Source organism: Culicoides brevitarsis, chromosome 1 (assembly GCF_036172545.1).
Source record: "Culicoides brevitarsis isolate CSIRO-B50_1 chromosome 1, AGI_CSIRO_Cbre_v1, whole genome shotgun sequence".
NCBI classification, from domain to species: domain Eukaryota; kingdom Metazoa; phylum Arthropoda; class Insecta; order Diptera; family Ceratopogonidae; genus Culicoides; species Culicoides brevitarsis.
The window spans coordinates 13,663,150-13,684,145 of record NC_087085.1 but is presented as its reverse complement, the minus strand read 5'-3'; the positions used below and the strand labels follow the sequence as shown (position 1 = coordinate 13,684,145).

At 30.0% G+C, this 20,996-nt stretch overlaps 3 protein-coding genes across 3 annotated transcripts; all 3 read left to right on the top strand.

The window, feature by feature from the left end:
- The first annotated feature begins 284 nt into the window (after window positions 1–284).
- Window positions 285–12,137, top strand: LOC134836938 (uncharacterized). Its single transcript, XM_063852229.1, has 8 exons — window positions 285–461; window positions 7,814–7,886; window positions 8,167–8,364; window positions 8,419–8,520; window positions 9,593–9,840; window positions 9,895–10,015; window positions 10,109–11,224; window positions 11,687–12,137. Exons 1-7 carry the CDS (start codon window positions 433–435, stop codon window positions 11,216–11,218), a joined length of 1,881 nt encoding a protein of 626 aa, XP_063708299.1. The 5' UTR covers window positions 285–432; the 3' UTR covers window positions 11,219–11,224; window positions 11,687–12,137.
- Window positions 12,138–12,305: 168 nt separating this feature from the next.
- Window positions 12,306–13,904, top strand: LOC134837174 (uncharacterized). The gene is made up of 3 exons (XM_063852529.1): window positions 12,306–12,452; window positions 12,507–13,143; window positions 13,198–13,904. Exons 1-3 carry the CDS (start codon window positions 12,391–12,393, stop codon window positions 13,453–13,455), a joined length of 957 nt encoding a protein of 318 aa, XP_063708599.1. The 5' UTR covers window positions 12,306–12,390; the 3' UTR covers window positions 13,456–13,904.
- Window positions 13,905–15,844: 1,940 nt separating this feature from the next.
- LOC134827271 (45 kDa calcium-binding protein) lies at window positions 15,845–17,628 on the top strand. Its single transcript, XM_063839851.1, has 2 exons — window positions 15,845–16,224; window positions 16,626–17,628. The coding sequence occupies exons 1-2, from the start codon at window positions 15,899–15,901 to the stop codon at window positions 17,383–17,385; spliced, it is 1,086 nt and encodes a 361-aa protein (XP_063695921.1). The 5' UTR covers window positions 15,845–15,898; the 3' UTR covers window positions 17,386–17,628.
- Window positions 17,629–20,996: the final 3,368 nt, after the last annotated feature.

The window sequence follows — 20,996 nt, the reverse complement described above, 5'->3', positions numbered from 1 at the left end:
TTTTTTTTTTTTTTTTTTTTTATTTTCAGAAATTCATATAATTCAGAATTTGTAAGATAAAAGGTTCGAAATAATTATTATTTAATTAAAATTAAATCAAAAAAATTCTTAAAATTTCAATTTAAAAATTAACAAAATTGAACAAATAATTTTAAAAAATTCTTTGAAAAAAAAATATTTCAGACATCCAAATTGGAGCAAATTTCATCAAAAATCATAGAAATACCTCTCAAACAACAACAAAAACTTTTTAACTCAGTTCAATTCAGTCGTTCGTCGTAGTTTCATCGCGTTATTTTTTATTGTGAAACTCCGCAGCCGAGAAAAAAAGCAAAGAAACATCTCAAAAAGCTCTAAATTATTTATAATTTTTTAGTGTGATAGCCGTAGTAGATAAATTTTATATTCAAATGTTAGAGATTTCCCATTAAAATGCTGGCTTTACTATCAAGATGTGTGATGTAAGTATCTTAAGCTCAAAATTTATGACCTACATCAATTCAAAAATAGATGAATTTTGTCGCAATTTTGACCAATGATGCAAAAACTTGTCATTACCTGTTTTTAAAAAGGATTTAAAAGGAAGAAAAAATTTTAAAAGGAGAATTACTTATTACGTGTTTGTGATAAAAAAGATGTGGATCGATGAATAAAACTACATAAACATAACAAAAACTACAGCAGCAACAACAACAACAACGAACATGATGAAGATAATTAAATGGACGTGTGTTGTGACTCGAAACACTCGAATAGAGACAAAGAAAGAAGTATAAAATCTGAAACAAAGAGGAGTCATGACTCCATTCTAAATTTATACACACATTATTATTACTGTATGCAAATTTAAGAAGATTATTCACACATCCAACTCAAAGTCACTTGCTTTTGCGCTTAGAATTGTAGGAAATGGACAATTTTCCAGTGACTTGACAAGATTTGTGCATTTAAGCAGCAAAAAATCACGTAAAAATAGAAGAATAAAAGTCTTTATGTCGACAATCGAGCAAAGTTGAATGAATGAAGGAGATATACGCATGTTGTTGTTATGACTCGCATTATAAATCAATTGCCTTAAATGGTGATACAGTCAATAACCAACGATTAACTAACATGTTAGCATATTGTAGATAGTTTTTTTTGTGTTACTGTTTCGTTTTGTGTGTGCCGCGAAATAAATTTGAGATGTTGTTGATAGATTGATAAAAAAAAATGTTGTGAAAGGTTTTTTTAGCATTGATTGTGCTTAATGGAGATTGATATTTTATGAGTTTCAAGGGTATGTTGAGGACTTGGAGACAATTTTTTTGATATTTAAAGGAATAAGACTTGAAAAAATGCTTCAAATTTGGATTTTTTAGTAATTGAGATCATATTGGATGAAAATTTTTTAAGCGAAAAAAGTCTTAAGGAGCGTAAAAGCTCATTTTTGAGATAATTTTTACCACATTTCGAAGAAAATTTGTTCTTTAGAGTACTATACATGAATTTTATATGCTTGATTTGGATTAATTGGAATAGATTTTTAGAAGTTTACTTCCATTTTTTTGATTTATCTGTAAAAAAATTAAAAAAAATAATTAAAATTTACAATTTTTCTACATAAATTTTAAAAAATTTACTTACTCCTTGTTACTCCTTGAAAAATGATAATTTTTGAGCTTTAAGGCTGTAGTTTAATTCACATTTTCAAAGAAAAAAAATTTTTTAAATTAAATTTCTTGAAAAAAAATCATTAAAATTTATTTAATTTTTGTTGAAAAATTGAAAAAAGCTCAAGCTTTGGTTTTTTTTTTGAAGCCAGATGTAGTAAGCCAGATCGAAATTTCTGAAAAAAATAAAATTTTTGAGTCAAAATTATGAAAAGTTATCTTAAAAATTGATACTTTTTGAATCAAAATCTCAACCAAACTCACTTTTTTCGACTTATTTCTGCAAAGACGACACCCGAAGGCATTTCTTCAGTTACTTTAATCGTGCAATGTCATTGACTCTCGTGTGCTTCTGTGGGAGTTCAACTTAGAAAGCAAATCAAAGCACAATTTACTCGCAAATTCACTCAACATATCGCAAATTACATCATTCTTAATGACTTAATCGCCTCCTCCACTCCTTCTGTTCTTCAATTTCTACTTATTTAACCTCTCCCAAGCATCATAAAGTCATAAATTGTCCATTTCAAGTGCAATTTTAATTACTTTGCCTATTTTAACACTCGCAGCACTTTCGTGATTTGCCAAGACGTCGCCTCCTTTAATGAATCATCAACTTTTGGTCCGTTCTTTTGGTCCAGCGGCAATATTTACAAACGAGCCATGTATGAATTTGTCTTGAACTTGGACTCGACACCCTTGAATGTGCCCATATTTGTAAAAGTTACTTATAAATTTTAATTCTGCATACAAATTCATGTGAATTACCGCATTTTTGAAGGTTTTTCATCGACGAAAAATTCTCCGCTTGATTTGTTTTAATTCAAGACGTTGAAAAATTGCTTGCCGCACAATTAATTCAACATTTTTTTCATTTGCACGACGAAACGGGTTGATTAATATTCACATCTGCTTATAGGCATTTAACTCGCGTATATTTGTAACAATTACAGAAAAATTGAACACCATGTAATTATCTCATCTTTTTTTGTTTATATGAATTACAAAAATAAAACGAATGTGAGAGTCTCTCAGTCGTCGTCGTATTTGTAAATCTGAGCTATTTTTATAAAAAAAACATCAACGAATGTGTTAACACAATAAAATAAATGTTAGTCCGGACGTACCTTTGTTTCAAAACTTTTTTCCTCTCTAAATCAATTTCTGGCACACACATGCTGCTCTAACTCCGTAAATCAATGGGGAAAAACGTTTTTCACACAGCGACTGTCTATTTTTTTCCGTACGAACGATGATGCAGCGCGATCTCTCTCAGTTTGTATCGGATCGTGCACTCGCAATGATTAAATTTCGTCACAAATTTGTAGTTTAGCGTTAGAATAACGGTAATTATTGTACAGTGTAAAAACTTTTCGCGGAAAATATTTAATGGAATTTTAATGAGAGATTTTTTCCGTATTTTTTGTGTATATTCGGACCTGAAAAAAAAATAACATGATGAATTGAATATTTATTTGGGTCAGATTGGAATTTTCTCTGTTTATTTTTAAAAATTTTATTGGAATTTGGCAAGTAAAATTGACTCATATACTGTAATTGAACTGAAGAATTATTTGAAAAAAATATTTTTTAAAATTTTTCATGAAAAATCTTCAAACGAAAATTGATACTGAAAGTGAGTGTGTCATGTTTCGTGACAAAGTTTGAAAAATTTAAAAGATTTTCTATGAGAAATCATAGGGTATGAAGTTATTTTTAGATGTCTTGTACGAAGACATGACCACGGTTCATGCGATTTAAAGGTAGTACTATCATAAAATATGATTCACTTCCTCGAAGTTGTTTGGATTTTTTGATTAAAATTGTTTGTTATGAACTAGACCGAAAATGTTTTTTTTTTATAAAAATAATTGAAAAGTTTCGACTCAAAATTAATATAATTGAATGGCAAACTTTCAACTTTCATAAAAAAAATTGAATAAGCGATGATGACTATCTCTCGTAATAGATAGTGTCATCAAACTATTTTTTTTATGTTTGACTATTATTTGGCAACAAAAGTAATAAGTCAGTGACATGATGATGATGATGAACGAGATGAACGAATAGTTTGAATGATGGAACTTTTTGTATTTAAATTTTTTAAGCTTTGAAAAATGTTTTCAATTTATTTATATTGAATGATTTTTTTAAAAAAATTTATTTTATTTTTTTTATTTTAAAAAAAACTTTTTAAAATATTATTTAATATAATTTAATTTTAACTCAAACTTAATTTAAATTTAAAATATTTTAAAAAAATAAAAAAAATCAAAAATTAAAATAAAATATTTAATTAATAAATTAAAAAATATTTTAATAGTTAATTAAAGTCAACTTGGAAATTTTTTGAAATTAATTTAATATTTTAATAATTATTTTTAATTTAAATTAATTTGATTTAATTCAATATCAATTAAATTAAATCAAATTAAATTTAAAATAAAAAATATAAAAATATTATTATTCATTGAAAATTTAATTATTTTTTTTTAATTGTTTAAAAAAAAATTTAATAAATTAATTTTTAATTAAAAATATTATTTTTTTAATTAATTTTAAAAATTATAAATTATTTTAAAATAATTTTAATTAATTTAAAAAAAAAAATATTTTATTTTGTGTTCATTAAAAAAGTGCGCAATTTTCACTCAAAAAAAAATAATTTTATCAAAAAATCTGAATTTAATATAAATTCGTTATCATCAAAATTATACATATTTTATGAATTTAGGGCCTCATCATTTCTAATCTTATCTCAACACGTGCTAATTTTACTAAATTTTACATCAAACAATTTTTTTTTGAAATTCCGAATCGAGTTCATTGCACTTGTTACAACCAAAAAACTTAAATCCAAAAAAAAAGTCTTACTTGCTTTCTCAACCTTAACCTTGGATGTCGGCTTGACACACGCCAACCGGTAAAACAAAATATCGCACAAAATATACTGTTACTGCTAAAATTTATTTACGAAACATTAATTTTGATTCATTTGACGCTGCGAAACGTGGGCTGACGACACAATTGAAGTCCCAAAATAAAAAAAGTTCTTTAATGCGGGAAGAAATTAGATCTTAAATAATTTATTTATTTAACGAATGTAACAAAGAGAAATTTATTTCGCACTTTTTTCATTCGTTCGGATGGGTGATAATTTTTGTTTCGAGTTATTATTACGGATTCGGACAAACAAAAAAATTTGCACATGCTACACGAATTTCAGTGAAGTGAAATTATTATTATTTATTCAAATGACCATAACGTTCGAAAAAAATATGTGTCATAACGTGAAATCGACCACTTTTTGATGTTTCGGAACTTCCGATCATGAAATGTCCACCTTAATTTTGAACTTTTGTGCCCCGAAACTCACAGACGGCAAAAAATCACGCGTGTGGGAGGCATCAGAACAACATTTTTAGCAACTAATGAAATTAATTTATAAACATTTTTCGGTTGTGTCATGCTGTTTAAATGATATGTGTTGCAAAAAAGATTATTCGAATGATTCATTTTGCTGTACTTCACAGAAATTCCCTCACTTTGACTGAAATTCGAATTTTTTGGGTGCAGAAATTGAATGAAACTAGTTGCCATGACACCCCTTTTTTTGTTTATTGTTTGTAAATATTATCTAGAGCATCCGAAAGAACAAAAAGTCAACATCCATGAATCCGAAATAAATTTAAAGTTTCAAGCAAGTGTGAATTTTACAGCAATTTAATTTGGAAATAAACCACAAATTGGATAAAAAACGGCGCCAGAGTGAAAAAAATAATTTTTCCAAAGTTTTATGAATGAATTATCACGCATTTATGTTACGACGACCAACTTCTGTTTCGATTCACCGATATTTTATGTTAATTTTTATGTAATTCCACGACACGCCGACCGTGACTGAATATGAGGAGTTATTTTTTTTACTACAAGTACCGTTCATGAACGCATAAATTACAACTCACGATAAAAGAATTAAAAAAAAAGATAGTTCAGTGAATAAAAGTTCAAGTGAGTCAAAAGTTGTGATTTTTTTCAGTAGAAGGTGAATTAATAAAAATTAAAAGAAAATTGATAAAAAAAAGTTTTTATGCAATTTAAGTGTATAATAATTGATATGCGATCAATAACAATTCAAAACATGCGATGTTATGATAAACGAGCGCTTTGATGTAATTATGTGAGAAATGTTTTTATTATGAAATAATTTGTGCGAATAAATATCTTGTGGTCAGTGCAGCGGTTTTTTGTACAGTTTTTTATTGTAGGAAGTTGCTTGTTATTTTTGAGAAATTTAAGAGAATTTTTCTGTGGAAAATCACTTTCTTTCGAAAGAAAACCTCATATTTTTTACGCAGGTGCATTGAGTAAAAATGTTTTAAATAAATAAATCTGAAAAAAAATAGTGATTAAAAATAAAAATAAATTTTTCTAAGTGCTCTTTTAAATATTTTCATTCAAAAAATCATTTATTTTAAATTCACAAAAATTAAAAAAAAAATAAGTTAAATAAAATTAATTAGAAAATTAAAATTCATTAAAAATAATTATTTAAAAAATTAATATGAATTAAAATTTAATTTAATTTTAATTCAATTTCCACTTAAATTTTAATTAAATTGAAAAATTAAAAAAAAATTGAATTTAATTTTATTTAATAAAATTTTTAATTAAAATTTAAAAAAAATAAAAAAAAAATTTAAAAAATTAAAAATTAAATTAAATATTTTAAGTTTCTATAAAAAGTTATTTTTTAAAAATTAAATTAATTATTTATTATAAAAAAAATTAATTAATTTTAAATTTTAAAAAATTATGATACCTTATTTCCTGAAAAAAAATAAAAAAAAATCTAAATAAAGGTCACAACACTAAACTCAAACACTATCCAAGAAGTGAAAATGAGCAAAATTCAACCCAAAAATCGATAGAATTATAATTGACAATGACATTCGCGACAAATTTCTCCTTCAACCTACGCCAATAACACGACGAATTTTCACACAAATTAAAACAAACTGTACAAAGACCGTTTATTTCAATTAATTAATCGAGACATGCTTCATCTGTTTGCTGGAACAACGAACAAAACGTTAACCGCACTTCGAATAAGGAACGGAAACCGTACTTTATTTACTTCTAAAATGGTCAACCAACAATAAATAATATTAAAATTTTGCAAAACGCATTTTTATTACATGTTGGTTCAATAAACTCTGTGCGCTTCTCGTCTTCTATTATAAATAATTATTTCTATTTATTAAAACTAATTTTCAAAATTAAACGTATTTATTTATGTAAAAGTGACACGAGTAATCGCAATAAATACTTAGAGAAGACGACGCCAGATTTTCTGAATATTCTTAAAAATGTGCGCTTTTTATGAGATTGTTGCGAAATGCCGTCTAATGGGATGAATTTTTCATGTTGTTTTTAATTAACCCGCAACGAGAGTGAAACTCGTCAATTAACGGTAGAAAAATTATTATTTTTAGAGTACAGAATTTGCAGTGTCTGCCATAAATTTTCCTTCAGCTGTTTTGTGCACGCACCAGAGAGAGAGACTTTGTGATTTAAAAGTTTTTTTTTTCTTAAAAATATAAATAAACAACACAAAATGGATAAAAAAAATTGTGAAACGTAATTTCTCGACTGAACGTGTCTAATACATGAACAATAGAGTCGTTTCGAATAAAAATGTACCGAAGTAGCAGTGACTACAGAGTCGCCGTGCAACCAGGACGTTTCGTTAGACGCGGCAGTATCAATGATTTAATAGAAAAATATAATGTGTTAAGTGAGCCACGGAGATCATCATCATCACCAAGTGCTAATAACGCGTTTTATTTCAACAATTATCATCAATATCGAAAAATGTATCGTACTCGGTATCCGTTGGAGCAACAAAAAACGACGAATTACATCGAAGAATTGTATCGCGATGAAAAAGTTGCCGTGAAAGAAGATCCAGTGACGGCTTTGAGTCGATTAGCGAGTATGGTGCTGCCCCTTTGGCTCATATTGAAGCCCGTTTTAGAGACTGTCGCCCTTACGCCGTTGCCTTTTTTCTTCAGTGTCACGGGAACGGGCATTTTTGCATTATTGGTCATATTTATACTACCTCGAACATTTAGTCAACTCTTGCTTTATCCCGGTTTTAGATTAGTTTTTGGTACCCTTTATCCCGCCTATGCATCATATAAGGCTGTAAGGACAAAAGATGTCAAGGAATATGTGAGTAATTTATTTTTTAATTAATTATTAAAAAAAAATTTTTTTTAAATTATTTATTATTAAAATTTATTTAAACTAAAATTAAATTAATTAATTAAATTAATTATTGTAATTAAATTTAATTTTAAATTTTTAATTAAATTAAAATTTAAATTTAATTAATTTATTTAAAAAAATAATTTAAAATAATAATTTTAAAAAAAATTAAATAATAAATAATAAATAATAAAAAAATATTAAATAATTAAAATATTAAATAATTTTTAAAATAATTTTTCAGGTCAAATGGATGATGTATTGGATCGTTTTTGCATTCTTTACATGCATCGAGACATTCACAGACATATTTTTGTCATGGTTTCCCTTTTATTACGAAATAAAAGTCATTCTCGTGATCTGGTTGTTATCGCCAGCGACGAAAGGAAGCTCGACCCTCTACCGGAAGTTCGTTCATCCGATGTTGACGAAGCGGGAACAGGTTTGTACATGTCTTTTTTCATCAAATATCGACTTATCTATGGAATTTTTGCAGGAAATTGACGAATATATCAATCAAGCGAAGGAAAAAGGATACACCGCAGTCCTTCAGCTCGGATCAAAAGCCACAACGGCAATCATGCAGACAGCGATCAAGGTAAGTGACTCACTTTTCCACACGGAAACGGTTCTCTTGCATGACTTTTTGGCGAGCTTTTTTCCAAAATTGTATCTAACACAAAAAAAAAACACTTGTCATAACACACAAAAACCCACAAAAACCTCTTACAGGCATTCCAAAAGGGTCAAGTTGACCTGGCACTCATGTCATCAGCGCATTCATTACCCAACGGCATGAATCACGTAGGTCTTAGTAGAAATGGAAATGACGCCACCGATGCACCGTATCACCAAAAAACGACGTTGGCAATGCACCGCTCCTTTTCGATGGATTCCGCGTTAAATTCCGGCGAAGAAGTTCACGTGAACGGCTACGAGAATGTCATTTACGAGCTGGAATCGGAGTCGGAAGAGCACGAATTTTTGCGCGGGGAATCTGATTCGGGAAGCGCAGCAAGGGCTCGCGCGGTTCCGAAACGCAAAACGCAGGCGGCAGCGACGAAACGCGGAAAGGGACGTGCGGCAGCGGTGCGTGCTCGCAAAAATATCCGGGAAGCGTCGATGGAGGTCGATGTCGAGAGTGAAAGCTAAAAAAAATTGAAATGGGAAAAATTTCACGGGTACCTAAGAAACTCGAATATCACAATTTTTATAGTTTTTAATACAAAAACGCACTTGTTTGAGATCTCTCGACAAGTTTAGTTAAGAAATTCAGTAGATTTAAGTAAATTTTTTAAAAGTCTGATCGATTTTCTCTTCTCGGAGATCAAGTATTGTTAGAAATTTTGCCAGCCAACTTTTAAAATATTGTTAAGAAAGTGAAATTGTAAGCAAAAGTATTTTTGCATCGAATAAATTTTGTACTTACTTTAAGATTTTTAGCTTTTTTCTTTGTTTTTAACACGATAGGGCTCATAATTTCATTAAAACCAAACACTTGCATGGTTTTTTTCCTTTAACAACTTTTCGCAGTTGCACTAAAGCTTTCTCTTTTTTCACGTTAAAAGTTTTTGTTAATTTTCGCAGGTAAGTTTTGTGTGAAATTTCCTGTTTTCATTAAAATTTTAAAAAATTTGTTAATTTTTGATTTTTTTTTTTCAATTTCACAGGGAGGCGGAGGCCTGGTGCAAACAATTCGCAAAAGTTACAGCTTAAGTGACTTATCAGAACCCGAACAGCCGAGATCCAAAGATGACATTGATGCTACAGTTCGACTTTCACAACAGCAACAGCAGAGAATGTTGCGATCACAAACGCGAAACAATCCGATGAGAGGCAGGCCGAACGTGGAAATGTCCTTTCCTGAGTTGGATTTGCAGATGAAACGATCGATGGGTGATCAGGGAGTGGATTATGAGTAAGTTTTTGTTAAAAGTTCAAGGATTTTATGATAATTTTTGATTTTTTTTAGTTACATTCGCTCTTCAGACAACATCAGTTCGGGATATTCGAGTGCTGAACCGGGATTAAGTCGAGCAGGATCAATTTCGAGCACGACTAAGACAAGACTTCGTTCCAAAAATCGATCTGAGGTGAGAATTTAGGGAGATTTTTCAATAATTTTCTGTTGTAGCTGCAAATTTTTCGTTAAATCAACTTATTTTTCCAAATTTATCGCTTAAAAGTTCCCTGACGACTTAATTTCTGATTATGACGAAACACCCCAAATCCTCTCGGAAGACGAAGACGAAGTGCAATTGAGACAAAGATCGTTTGAACAAAGAGAATTTCTCCCGCAAGACTTGGAAAAGTATCAATTGTTCCTGAAATGGCTTGAAAATGAGAAAAATCGAGAGAAATCCGAAGAACTTTCGATGAAAATTGAAACAAAACCTCTTGAAACAATCAAAGAAGTACCTCGCAGAGTCGATAGTCCTGAATTAACTGTTCCCGAGTCTCCGCATCGTCGTTCCGTGTCACCGATCGAACAAAGACTCGAAACTGTCGAGCAAGAATTGAAAGCTTTTACCTTAAAACCACAAGAAGACGAGTTCCTGGATGTAATTGACGACGACGATGATCGTTCGATCACGATTTCAGAACCAACTGCTTCAACAGTGATCGAAAATCCCGATTGGACTGCACAAATGTTGGAAAAAATTGAAACTCTGGCAGATGGATTGACAAAAAGTTCATTGTTGGAACCTGAAATTGACTCAATGGTCACTGTTGAACCGAAAAATATTGAAAAATCAAAGAATTTAGACGACATTAACTTACCGAAAGACATCCAAATTGGTCCGAAGGTCATTCATTTGGATGCGGAAGAAGAAGGTACTTCCTCAGATAATCCCGCGAGCGACGAAGAAATCGTCATTGAATCCAAATTAACAATTTCCAACTCGCAAATCGCTCTTACAACGCTTAAAACTTCCTCCTCGCAAAATTCTTTGAACAAAATTGGATCACGTCGCTCAAGTTTGACCGGTTCACAATCAAATCTTGCCAAAGCTAGTTCCTTAACGAACGTTTCTGATCAAAAACCATTCGAGAAACCCACTTTAATCTCTCATGGCAAAGGAAAAGCTCCTGTTCCGCCGCCTCTTCAAGCCAAATCATCCACGAATCCCGATGCTGGCAAGCCTCCGATGCGTCCTGCACCTTCCGATCGCTTGAACAAAGAGAAAAAACGCAGATCTGGCGGCGGGCTTTTCTCATCATTCACGGGAATCTTCAAGTCAGACCACACGAAAGACGATTCGCATGAAGATGGACCTCGCGAAACCCGAATTTGAAGCCCGGTAATAAAAAAAGACATCCTGCATTTGTTGAATGACTAAAAAAATCGTTGATTAACAATTTATCGCTGCTGCTTGAGATAAAAGAGCTCATGATCATCAATTTTAATGAAAAAAATTACTTTCTTTCTCACAGATTGCCATCAGCGCATAAAAAAATTGCTTGCTGAGCTTTTTTAACTTCATCTTTTCATTAAAAAAATTCAAGATTCATTTTCGAAGGAGGTGTGTTCCGTTTGATTTTTTGAGAGTGACTGCCAAAAATCCCCGTAGAGAGATTTTCCTTGAAACTTTTCCCTTCTCCAATGTAGTTTTAGTTTTTTTTTCATTAACGACAGCCGTCAATAACTTTAACTTTGTGATGAAAATCCATGCTTGTCTTCCTTCCTTTTGTTTTTTTAATTTTTTTTTCTAAAATCCTTAAAAAAATCAAAATTAATAATTTTTCTTTCAAATTTCTTTCAGGAAAGAGCAATGTCTTCAAGTTATTCATCCCTTCCAAGGACAAAAAAGTCAGAAAGAGCTGCAAAGACGACCAGATCCTCGTCAAGGAGTGACCGATCAATGTAATCACCTAAAAAAATATTTTAAAAAATGAATTAAAATGTCCAAATATTTACGCATTTAGCTCCTAAGTGACCCTTGTAAGAGTTTAATTTTATGTCCCTTGAACATTCAGTTCCTTATATTGTAAAATTTATGGACAAATCATGGCAAAAATATCAACTTAGCGAAAATTTCATGTTATTTATGAAAAATAGAGATAAATTGTAGCTAGGAAATTTCTAAAATTAAAAAAAATTGTCTCCAGAGCTTATCCGCAAACCGTAATAAAGCATTTTCGCTTTTAAAACTTTTTAACAGAGTGTTAAATGGAATTGTTGTGAATGAAATTAAAATATAAGAGAAAAAAATAATAAAAGTTTGAGTAAATTAATAAAAATAAGCCTTTTTTTCTTGTTGAACTTGGTCACGTGACTTCCTACCGATCAACGTTTTCTTTTTTTAAAAAATGAGACGAATGAAAGTGATTCGCCTTCACGCTAATTCAAAAAAATAACGGGACATTACCGATAAAAACCGATTCAGTTGATAAGAGAAAGACGCGGGGCATTTTTCAGCATTTTTTGGTCAATTTTAGGCGATATTTTGCCAATATTTCCTCGAAAATGGCAGAAAATCAAGGCAAGGACATGCAAATTGATCTGAATTTCAGTTTCACGATGCAAATGTGAGTTATTTTGACTTTTTCTGAATTTGTGGTTAACAATTTTTGTTTTTTCAGTCAAAATTTGAACCTCCGCTCGCCGGTCAGAGTAAGTTTCAACAATGCTCGTTGCTCAGTTAATCGCCCGTCTCCGAGTTCCAATCGACATTCAGGTGCAAGTCACCCTTATCGTCGTCGAACGCATCAACAACAACATCGAGGACCTCAAACGCCGCCAACTCCCGCTCCCGCTGAACAATCGCAGCCCGTCTTCGATCTCTACAAACTCGCCAAATCCATGAAAGAGTTGAATCCAGGTCAAGTAATCGTCGCACATGCCTTTTTGGATTTCTGTTCAAATGAAATGGGCGAGCAATCGAACGAGATTTTGCCAATGGAGAAACGCGGATCGATCGAATGGAAGGCGGCGATTAAAGGACGCATCACGGAAAAGTTTATTCACAGCGCCCAAAGATCGGGAACGCGTGAAAATGACTTTTTGTTGAGCAAAATTGTTGGTTACGCTGCTCGAGTGACTCGCTCCGAGACATCAGATACTCGTGCGTTGAAAGTAAAAGTGCTGAACACAATTCGCGAACTTTGGACAACACCCGATCACCGCATCAAAGAATGCGGATTGTACATAAGATCAGATTTTCCCGTGTTTTCTGCCACAGTTGATGCCATTTCTGACTTGTATGTCTACAAAATCATCGTAAGTGATCAAAATTTTATTTTTCTTTAAAATTTTCTGAAATTTTTTCCTTAGACAACAGATTCAATGGACATGTACAAACGAATTAACTCGGGAAAATTCAACGAAGCCGAGATCAATGAATGGAATTTCATCATGCACATCACCAAACGCAAGAAAATGTACATTTTTGTCGTCCATCCGCAATATCCTCGTACCAAAGTCGTCAATACAATTTCCATTGAATACGATTCAGCAAATGCCAATGAAACCATCACTGATGCCATGAATTTCTGGGAACGTTATGTATTCCCAATTGTAATTAGAGGATAATTTTTCCTTAATTTTAGAATTAATTAAGTTTTTTGTGCTCAAAATGAGAAAAAGTTACCGTAATTAACTAATTGAATTGAAAGAAATCCTTTTTTAAAGAGAAAATTGACAAGAAAAAATACAGAAATTGTAACAAAATTGAAAGAAAAGGAGGCGTTTATCTCATAATTCAATCCGAGTAAACATTCAACAGATAGTTGCACAAGAAAAAAAAACAATTGAATATGTAGAGGAAATATTGAATTTCGATCAACAACTTCTTGAAAGTTTTCCTCCCATTTTTTTTTGTGTTCTAACAAATTTTCAACAAACAACGAAAGTTCAGTGTAATTCCCTTGTCTACAATATGTCACAAGATTTACTCTTGTTTGGCGAAGTTGCACATGAAAATTGTACGAATATTTAACATTAGCTACATGTGAAGAATGTAAGTTTTTGGAAAGAAGGAAAATTGCTTCTTGAAAGTTTTTGACGTCTATTATTTTCAGTTTTAGTTGATTTATTACAAAAAAAAAAAAATAATAATAAATAATAATAATAATAAAATAATTACCAATTAATTAAGTCAAGTACAAAAACTAATTTGAATTTTATTTAATTTTTATCAAAAATATTTTTTTAAATTTTTAATTTAAAATTATTTTTGTATTGAAATTAATTAAAATAATTTTTTGATTTTTTTTTTCAATTTTTTTTTATTAATTTTTTTTGTTTATTTTTTTTTTGTAATTAAAATTTTTTTGAGATTGCAAATTTTTTTTTAATATAAAATTTTTAAAATTTTAAATTTGTTCTAAAAAATTATTCTTTTTAAATTTTCATATTTTTTTTTTAAATAGGACAAAAATTCAATATTAATAGTTTTAAAAATTTTTTAATTAATTTTATTTTATTTATAATTTAACTTTAGCTTCAGTTTCGTAACTTGTTTATTTTCAATGTAAGTTAAAAGTTTTTTTCGACTCTTAATATCTCAATTTTTTTCACAAAAAAAATTAAATTTTCTTTAAAAAAATATATATTTTTATACAATTTTTGACTTCAATTAAAATATTGTTTAAAAAATTTAAAAAAAATACCAAAAATTCACAAAATTTGTTTTTTTTGATAGTAATGATAGTAATAAGTTTTTTTATATATTTAATATTTTATTAATAATTTTTAATATAATTTTTTTATTTAAAATTTTTCAAAAAAATGAAATTCCACAAAAAAAAAATAATACGCTTTTACCATCAACTTCCTTCTTCCAATCACGCCTTTGCCTCAAAAATTGTAAGACATCTTCTTCCGCACTGCATCAACAATGTTCGCTCGTGTGTGTTTTTTTGTGTGCCTTTTTTTCAACTCTACACGAAATTTTATTTTATTATTTAATAAATAAGACACCAACGATGCAGAAGAAGCAGTTACTTGTCATAAGCATTGCAATGCCACAGAACACATGACTACATCGGCACGAACAAAAAATAGTAGTACATCGCAACCTTGGTCTCACATTATTTTATTTTATTTTAGGCAGAAAAAGAGAGAGAGATGAATTTAAATGACATCAATGTGCCAAAAAGTTTGCTTATTTGATTATTATTCCTCAATATTGCATGATGACACACAAAAAGACACATTTTTTTCTTTTTTTTTTTTAGTTTTGTGTCATCTTTAAAATATTCATTGAGCTGAAGATGAAGAAGGATGACTTTTTTTTGAGGATCATGATGCTGCGTAAAGCAAATCCTTTGTCGTTAAAAAGGGATTATTTTTTAATCATAGAGAGCATATCTTTTGAACTCTTATTGAAAGGATGAAAGACGACGACGACGAAAAAAAAGTGTTACGGCAGCAACATTTCAGCGTTACTTGAAAGCTGTTAAGAGCATCTGTGCTATTAAATGTGATACATTGTCTTTATCACGGCAGTACAAGGCACTTTACTTCCGAATTTATGGTGGGAATTTTTAGGGTTGCTCAAATTTTTGCGAATTTCTCATCGAAAAATCGTCAATTTAGGGAGACACGGGGAGAAATATCGTTGACAGCCTATTGTTACCCCTGGTTATGTTCCGTGCCAAACGCATGCGCCAAATTATACATAAGTGGTTCCGAATTTATCCTCTTTGTAGAAACACAACTTCGGGAAACACAACATTTTACTACAATTTTCATTCTATATTAGTAATTTGTTTTGCTCAAACATACACACGGCTCCGTTTTTTATGATAATATTTTTTGTACAACGCTGAAATTTAGACAAAAATTAAATTAGTGACATAAAATTGCAGGAAAAAAAGTATTTTAGGAAATATTACAAACATGCAATGAATTTTAGTCGCAAACGAAACAAAGCGGAAGATATTTTTGAGACAAAATAAATAAATGTGTAGCAAAAATAGTGACAAAAGTGACACAACAATAATAAACGCAACAAAGAAAATCGGCAATCAGGATGTCGGTGGATGACAGATTTCACTGGTTCTTCACCCACAACACAAGCAACAAAAGTGATAAACGATGGTTGAGAAAAATAAATAGAACCCTCACATTTCCCCGATTTTCACACTTTTTCCCGTTCCTCCTCTACATTATATTTATATTTGCGATGCTAGTAATAACACTTCGTACATTAACGCTACACAAAACGGGCTTTTACGACGATACAGAACAAAAACATCGACGTTACGAGAGCCCGAAGCAATTATCGGCAGACTTTATCAAGCATTTGGGCACAAATCGGAGTGCCGAGACCAATTTAATAGTGAACGCACTCAAAAGGTAAGGCGAAAAAGTATCCTTTTTAATAGAAAAAATTATGTTTCTCATAAAAAATTAATCGGAAACAATCAAAAAATACACCGAGAACACGACCCATGTGATAAATGATGAGCTTAACTGAATAAATTACGGACATATAAAAGTTTGATTGCTTCGTACATGGATCGGGTGTAACATTTTTTCGGGGTTGAATGTGTTTTTTCGCATGAAAATGAACTCATAAAAAAATAAGATGATAAATTTTGAGAAAGTTGGCTCGAAAGTTGTCCCAAATTGGGCTCTTATTCAAATTTATGTCTGTCTCTCTCACTCGAAAAGACATTAAAAGTTGTCCTCTATTGAATTTGATGTGCAACTTATGTGGCAATTAAAAAGTTTTAATCTCGCCCGTTTCGTTTCAGTGCCGATTTCAACAATGACGATGTCCTTACAACGAACGAGTTATCAGACTACATTGGAAAAAACATTGCCAAGCACATACGTAATGCCAAACAGTCGAATCGCAAGGCATTCCAGACCATAGATGCCGATCCGCAGGACGGTTTCCTCACGTGGACCGAATATCATGCGTATTTCCTGAAGAAGCACGGCTACAAAGACGAGTACATCAACAATCACAACGAGAAGAAGCACAGTTTGTTGACGCGCAAACAAAAGGAAGCAATCATGCGAGACAAAGCGTTGTGGCTCGAGGCAGCCAAGTACGATAACGACGTTGTGACGCTGAGTGAAAAGGAATTTTTATTGTTCAAACATCCGGAGGCCAGTGACTTACGGTTGTCGGATACCGTGGAAGACCTGATGAAGCAATTAGATGTCGATGGTAATGACTTGTTGTCCGTGGAGGAATTTATCGAGGCACTGCCGAGCGATGCGAATCTCATGCCGCGTCTCGCAAAGGCGTCAGTTAAGGAGCGTCGCGAGGAATTTGTCAAATTTATCGATGTCAATGGGAATGGGCATGTGAGTCGCGACGAGTTACTGCAATATATCGATCCGCGGAATGCGCGACATGCCAATCAGGAGGCGCAAAACTTGTTTATGGTCGCCGACACAAATCACGACAACATTTTGACGATCCAGGAGATGCTTAGCAAATCTGACGTTTTTCTCGCTTCAAAGATGATCAATGCGTTCGATAGTCTTCATGATGAATTTTAGAAAAGTAGCAAATTTTTTTCCAGACAATAGTCGTCGTTCTTACACGTAGCAGAGTAAAAATCAATTTAGACACCATTACTAAAAATATTTGAATATCTAAGAACTACAAGAAATATATTTCGAGATTTTTGGCTCCTTTTTACAAAAAAAAAAAATTAAAATCGCATAGAAATTTATAATAAAATACAAAAATAAAGTCCAAACTAACAAATAAGCAAAAAAACGACAATTTTGATGATTAACTCAGATAAACAAACAAAAAAAAATTTTTGAACTCGAATAAAATAATAATAAAAGTTAACAGTTGATATAAGATCAAAAGTGTTTGATATAATTTTGTCCTATTCATTGCAACAAAACGACGTGAAGTTAATATTTTATGTCCTTTTTTTTGTTTTCGGTCATAAATTACCTTTCACGTCGAGTGTGTTCCTTTTCACGCTAAATCAGATTGTTGAACAAACAAATTTTATCCAACCACAAGCACTTATTGACTTACAACACGTCGAACATCGACATGAAGAATATAAAATTTTATCGATAGAGCAAACACAAACAAGGCAGCAAGAGAGAAAAATAGCGAACGTAACGGTTTTACAGCACCTCCTAAGGATAACATGTCCTTGTTGTTGTTGTTTGCACATCTGCTATCAAAATATTTATAGATTGGTACCTTATTGGATAAATCGTAATATTATTAATAAAAGGTTCGATATATGAATAATTGGCTTGATTAAGTACGTACTTTGTTAACTTTTACGTCAACGGGGCATTAATCGATATTTGAGTGAGTGATTTTTTTGTTTTTTTTTTTGTGAGGAGTAAAAATACGCTTTAATGGTAAGTTTTGTCTTGTTAAGTTTTTTGTGTGTCATAATTAATAAATTTTTCAAAAATTAAATTTTTACAAATTATTTTTTTTAATTCATTTTTTTAAATTTTAATAAAATAAATTATTAAAATTATTTTTATTAATTATTTTAATTATTTTTATTAAAAATAAAATTTTTTTAAATTTATTATTCAGTACCTAAGTCAAGTTAAAATTTTGGATCAAAAAATTCAGAGATACATGGAAAATTTCGTGAAAAATTTCCCAAATATGTCAATTTTATTAATTAAAAAATTTCTTTTCTTAAAAAAATTAATTTCTCTTTTTGAAAACAAAAAATCTTTCTACGGATAGAACGAAGTATACAGGTCAGATAATTTTATAAAAAAATTTTTAAAGTTAGAATAATTTTTACAGTTTTAACCTTTAAACTTACGTGATAGTTTTAATTATCTCATAAATAAAAAAAATATTTTTATTAATTAATTTATTTATTAATTTAAAGAAATTTTATTCAATTAAAATTCAAATAATTAAATAATATTTTTTTTTAAATTATTTTAATAAACACATAATTTTAAAAAAATTAAGTTTAAAAATTAATAAATTTTATTTTATTTTAAAAATATATCAAAAATATTTAATTAAAATATAAGCTTAATTATAACGAACAAAAATTATATTTATTTAATAATTTATTATTTCGATTTTTTTTACAAAAATTATATTTATTTAAAAATTTTAATTAAAAAATTTCGATTTTTTTCTCCAAAAGTAATTATTAATTTCAAATAATTTAATAATTTTAATTTAAATCTTCAGTATAACAAAAAAAGAATGTCCTGAAGCGAAATTTCTCTCAAAATTATTTGAATTATTTATTTGGCCTGTTTTTCATAAAAGGTAAGTAAATCATTTTTTTCCTAAGAAAGGTATGCCCGTAAACCTAACATTACGTCAAAAAAGCCAAAAATATGATTTTTCACATCTTATTATTGAACACGTTTTCTCATGAGATTTGTTTCTTCCTCGGTTTATTCTATTATGCAGTAACATTTTCTGACATTGGTAAATCCTGCCGTCATTCATTGCTATATTTGTGTATCCGGTTGTCTGATTCGTGATACAATTTCCATCTCTAATAGGAAAATCCGAACGAAAAATGATTTTATCTCATATAAAAATGTACTTTATTGGTAATTTAACGACGACTTTTGACGTTCAGGACCTACCTCGAACACATTCGCTGCGCATTTCGCAAGAACGAGCACTGGATATAATCATAACAATTCCATAAGCTTGTTATTGTTCCACATTACACCATAAATAATATACTTATTTAGTCTGCTTAATATGTGTCATCGTTGCAAACAAGCCTCGGAACAATACCGCATCGGAACAAAAACATCGCGCGCTACACAATAAAATAAATAACATCCCCGAAAAAAAAGAAATAAAATCAAAAAGACTTGAAAAATTTTTCACACTTCACGGTTCCATGGTTCCTGCATCGATATGACAAAACGGCGTCTGCAACACAATAGAACATCATCATCTTCTCGTTACTATTATTTTTATAGTTTTTTATGCTTTCATGGTGAAAAATTGAACACCTTTTCGTTATGATAAACAAACCTCTCTTTAGTTTAGGGACTGTTCGTCTTTTTATTGTGTCATTGTGTGTTTGCACATTTTCGACGTTATTTACGAGTGTTTTGATTTTTCGACACCTTTTAATAAAATAATAATAAATAAATGGAAACAATTGATTGCGCAGGATAAAATTTCAGGGATGTACCGGGATGTTGTTGAACTCTCACAATTCATACGGCGAAAATATGTCAAAAAGCCACAAAACTAGTAGGTACCCTATGGATTCGGATTTTTACGTGCGATACGTGTCGTGCTGTTTTTACACCAGAAAATCACACAAAAAGCAAAAAATAAAACAGTAACACTCGCAATATCAACACTTAACTGCATGAGATTTATTGCATTTAATGAATTAGAAATTTATTTTTAAGTGAAGAGGACACGAGAGGGACAAAATCGATTTTTATCACACAACACAACAAAGGTGTGATTGTTTTTTTTTGTTGCAGATTTTTTTTTTGATACGGATATTTATCTGTTTTTGGATGTTGTGCAGACAATTGGAGATGGATATGGAACGAATTGACCAGTTGTTGAAGTCAATAAATGAGATTTGCAAACAAATACGTGATTGATTGGAAGATAACGAGCTTCTGAATGGCTTTAGAACAAAAAAATTAGCCGTTTTTTGTAGATCTAAGGGGAAGTTAATAAAATATTGAGGCATGTAAAATTTCGAAAGCTGCAATTTTTGATCAAAATTTAGTTTAAAAGGAATTTTTATAAGAATTTATAATTTTTTGTTTCAAAATATTTTTTTTTTGAAAATAAACAAAAAAAAAAAATAATAAATTTGGGCATAAGGATTTTTATTTTTTTGTTAAAATTTTTAAAATTAATTTCATTAAAAAGATTAAAAAGGCAAATTTTCAATTTATTTTATTTTTTTTTTATTTCAGATTAAATAAATAATTTCCATTATTAAATATCAAAACAATTAATTTTTTAGGAAAAAAAATATTTTATTAATTTTAATTAATTTAATTTATATTTAATAATATTTTTATTATATTTTATTTATATTTGATTTTTATTAAATATTTATTAAAAATCAAAGAAATTTAACAAAAATAGAACATTAAAAATGAGAAATTGGAAATAAATTTAAGTTTTGAAAAAAAAAAAA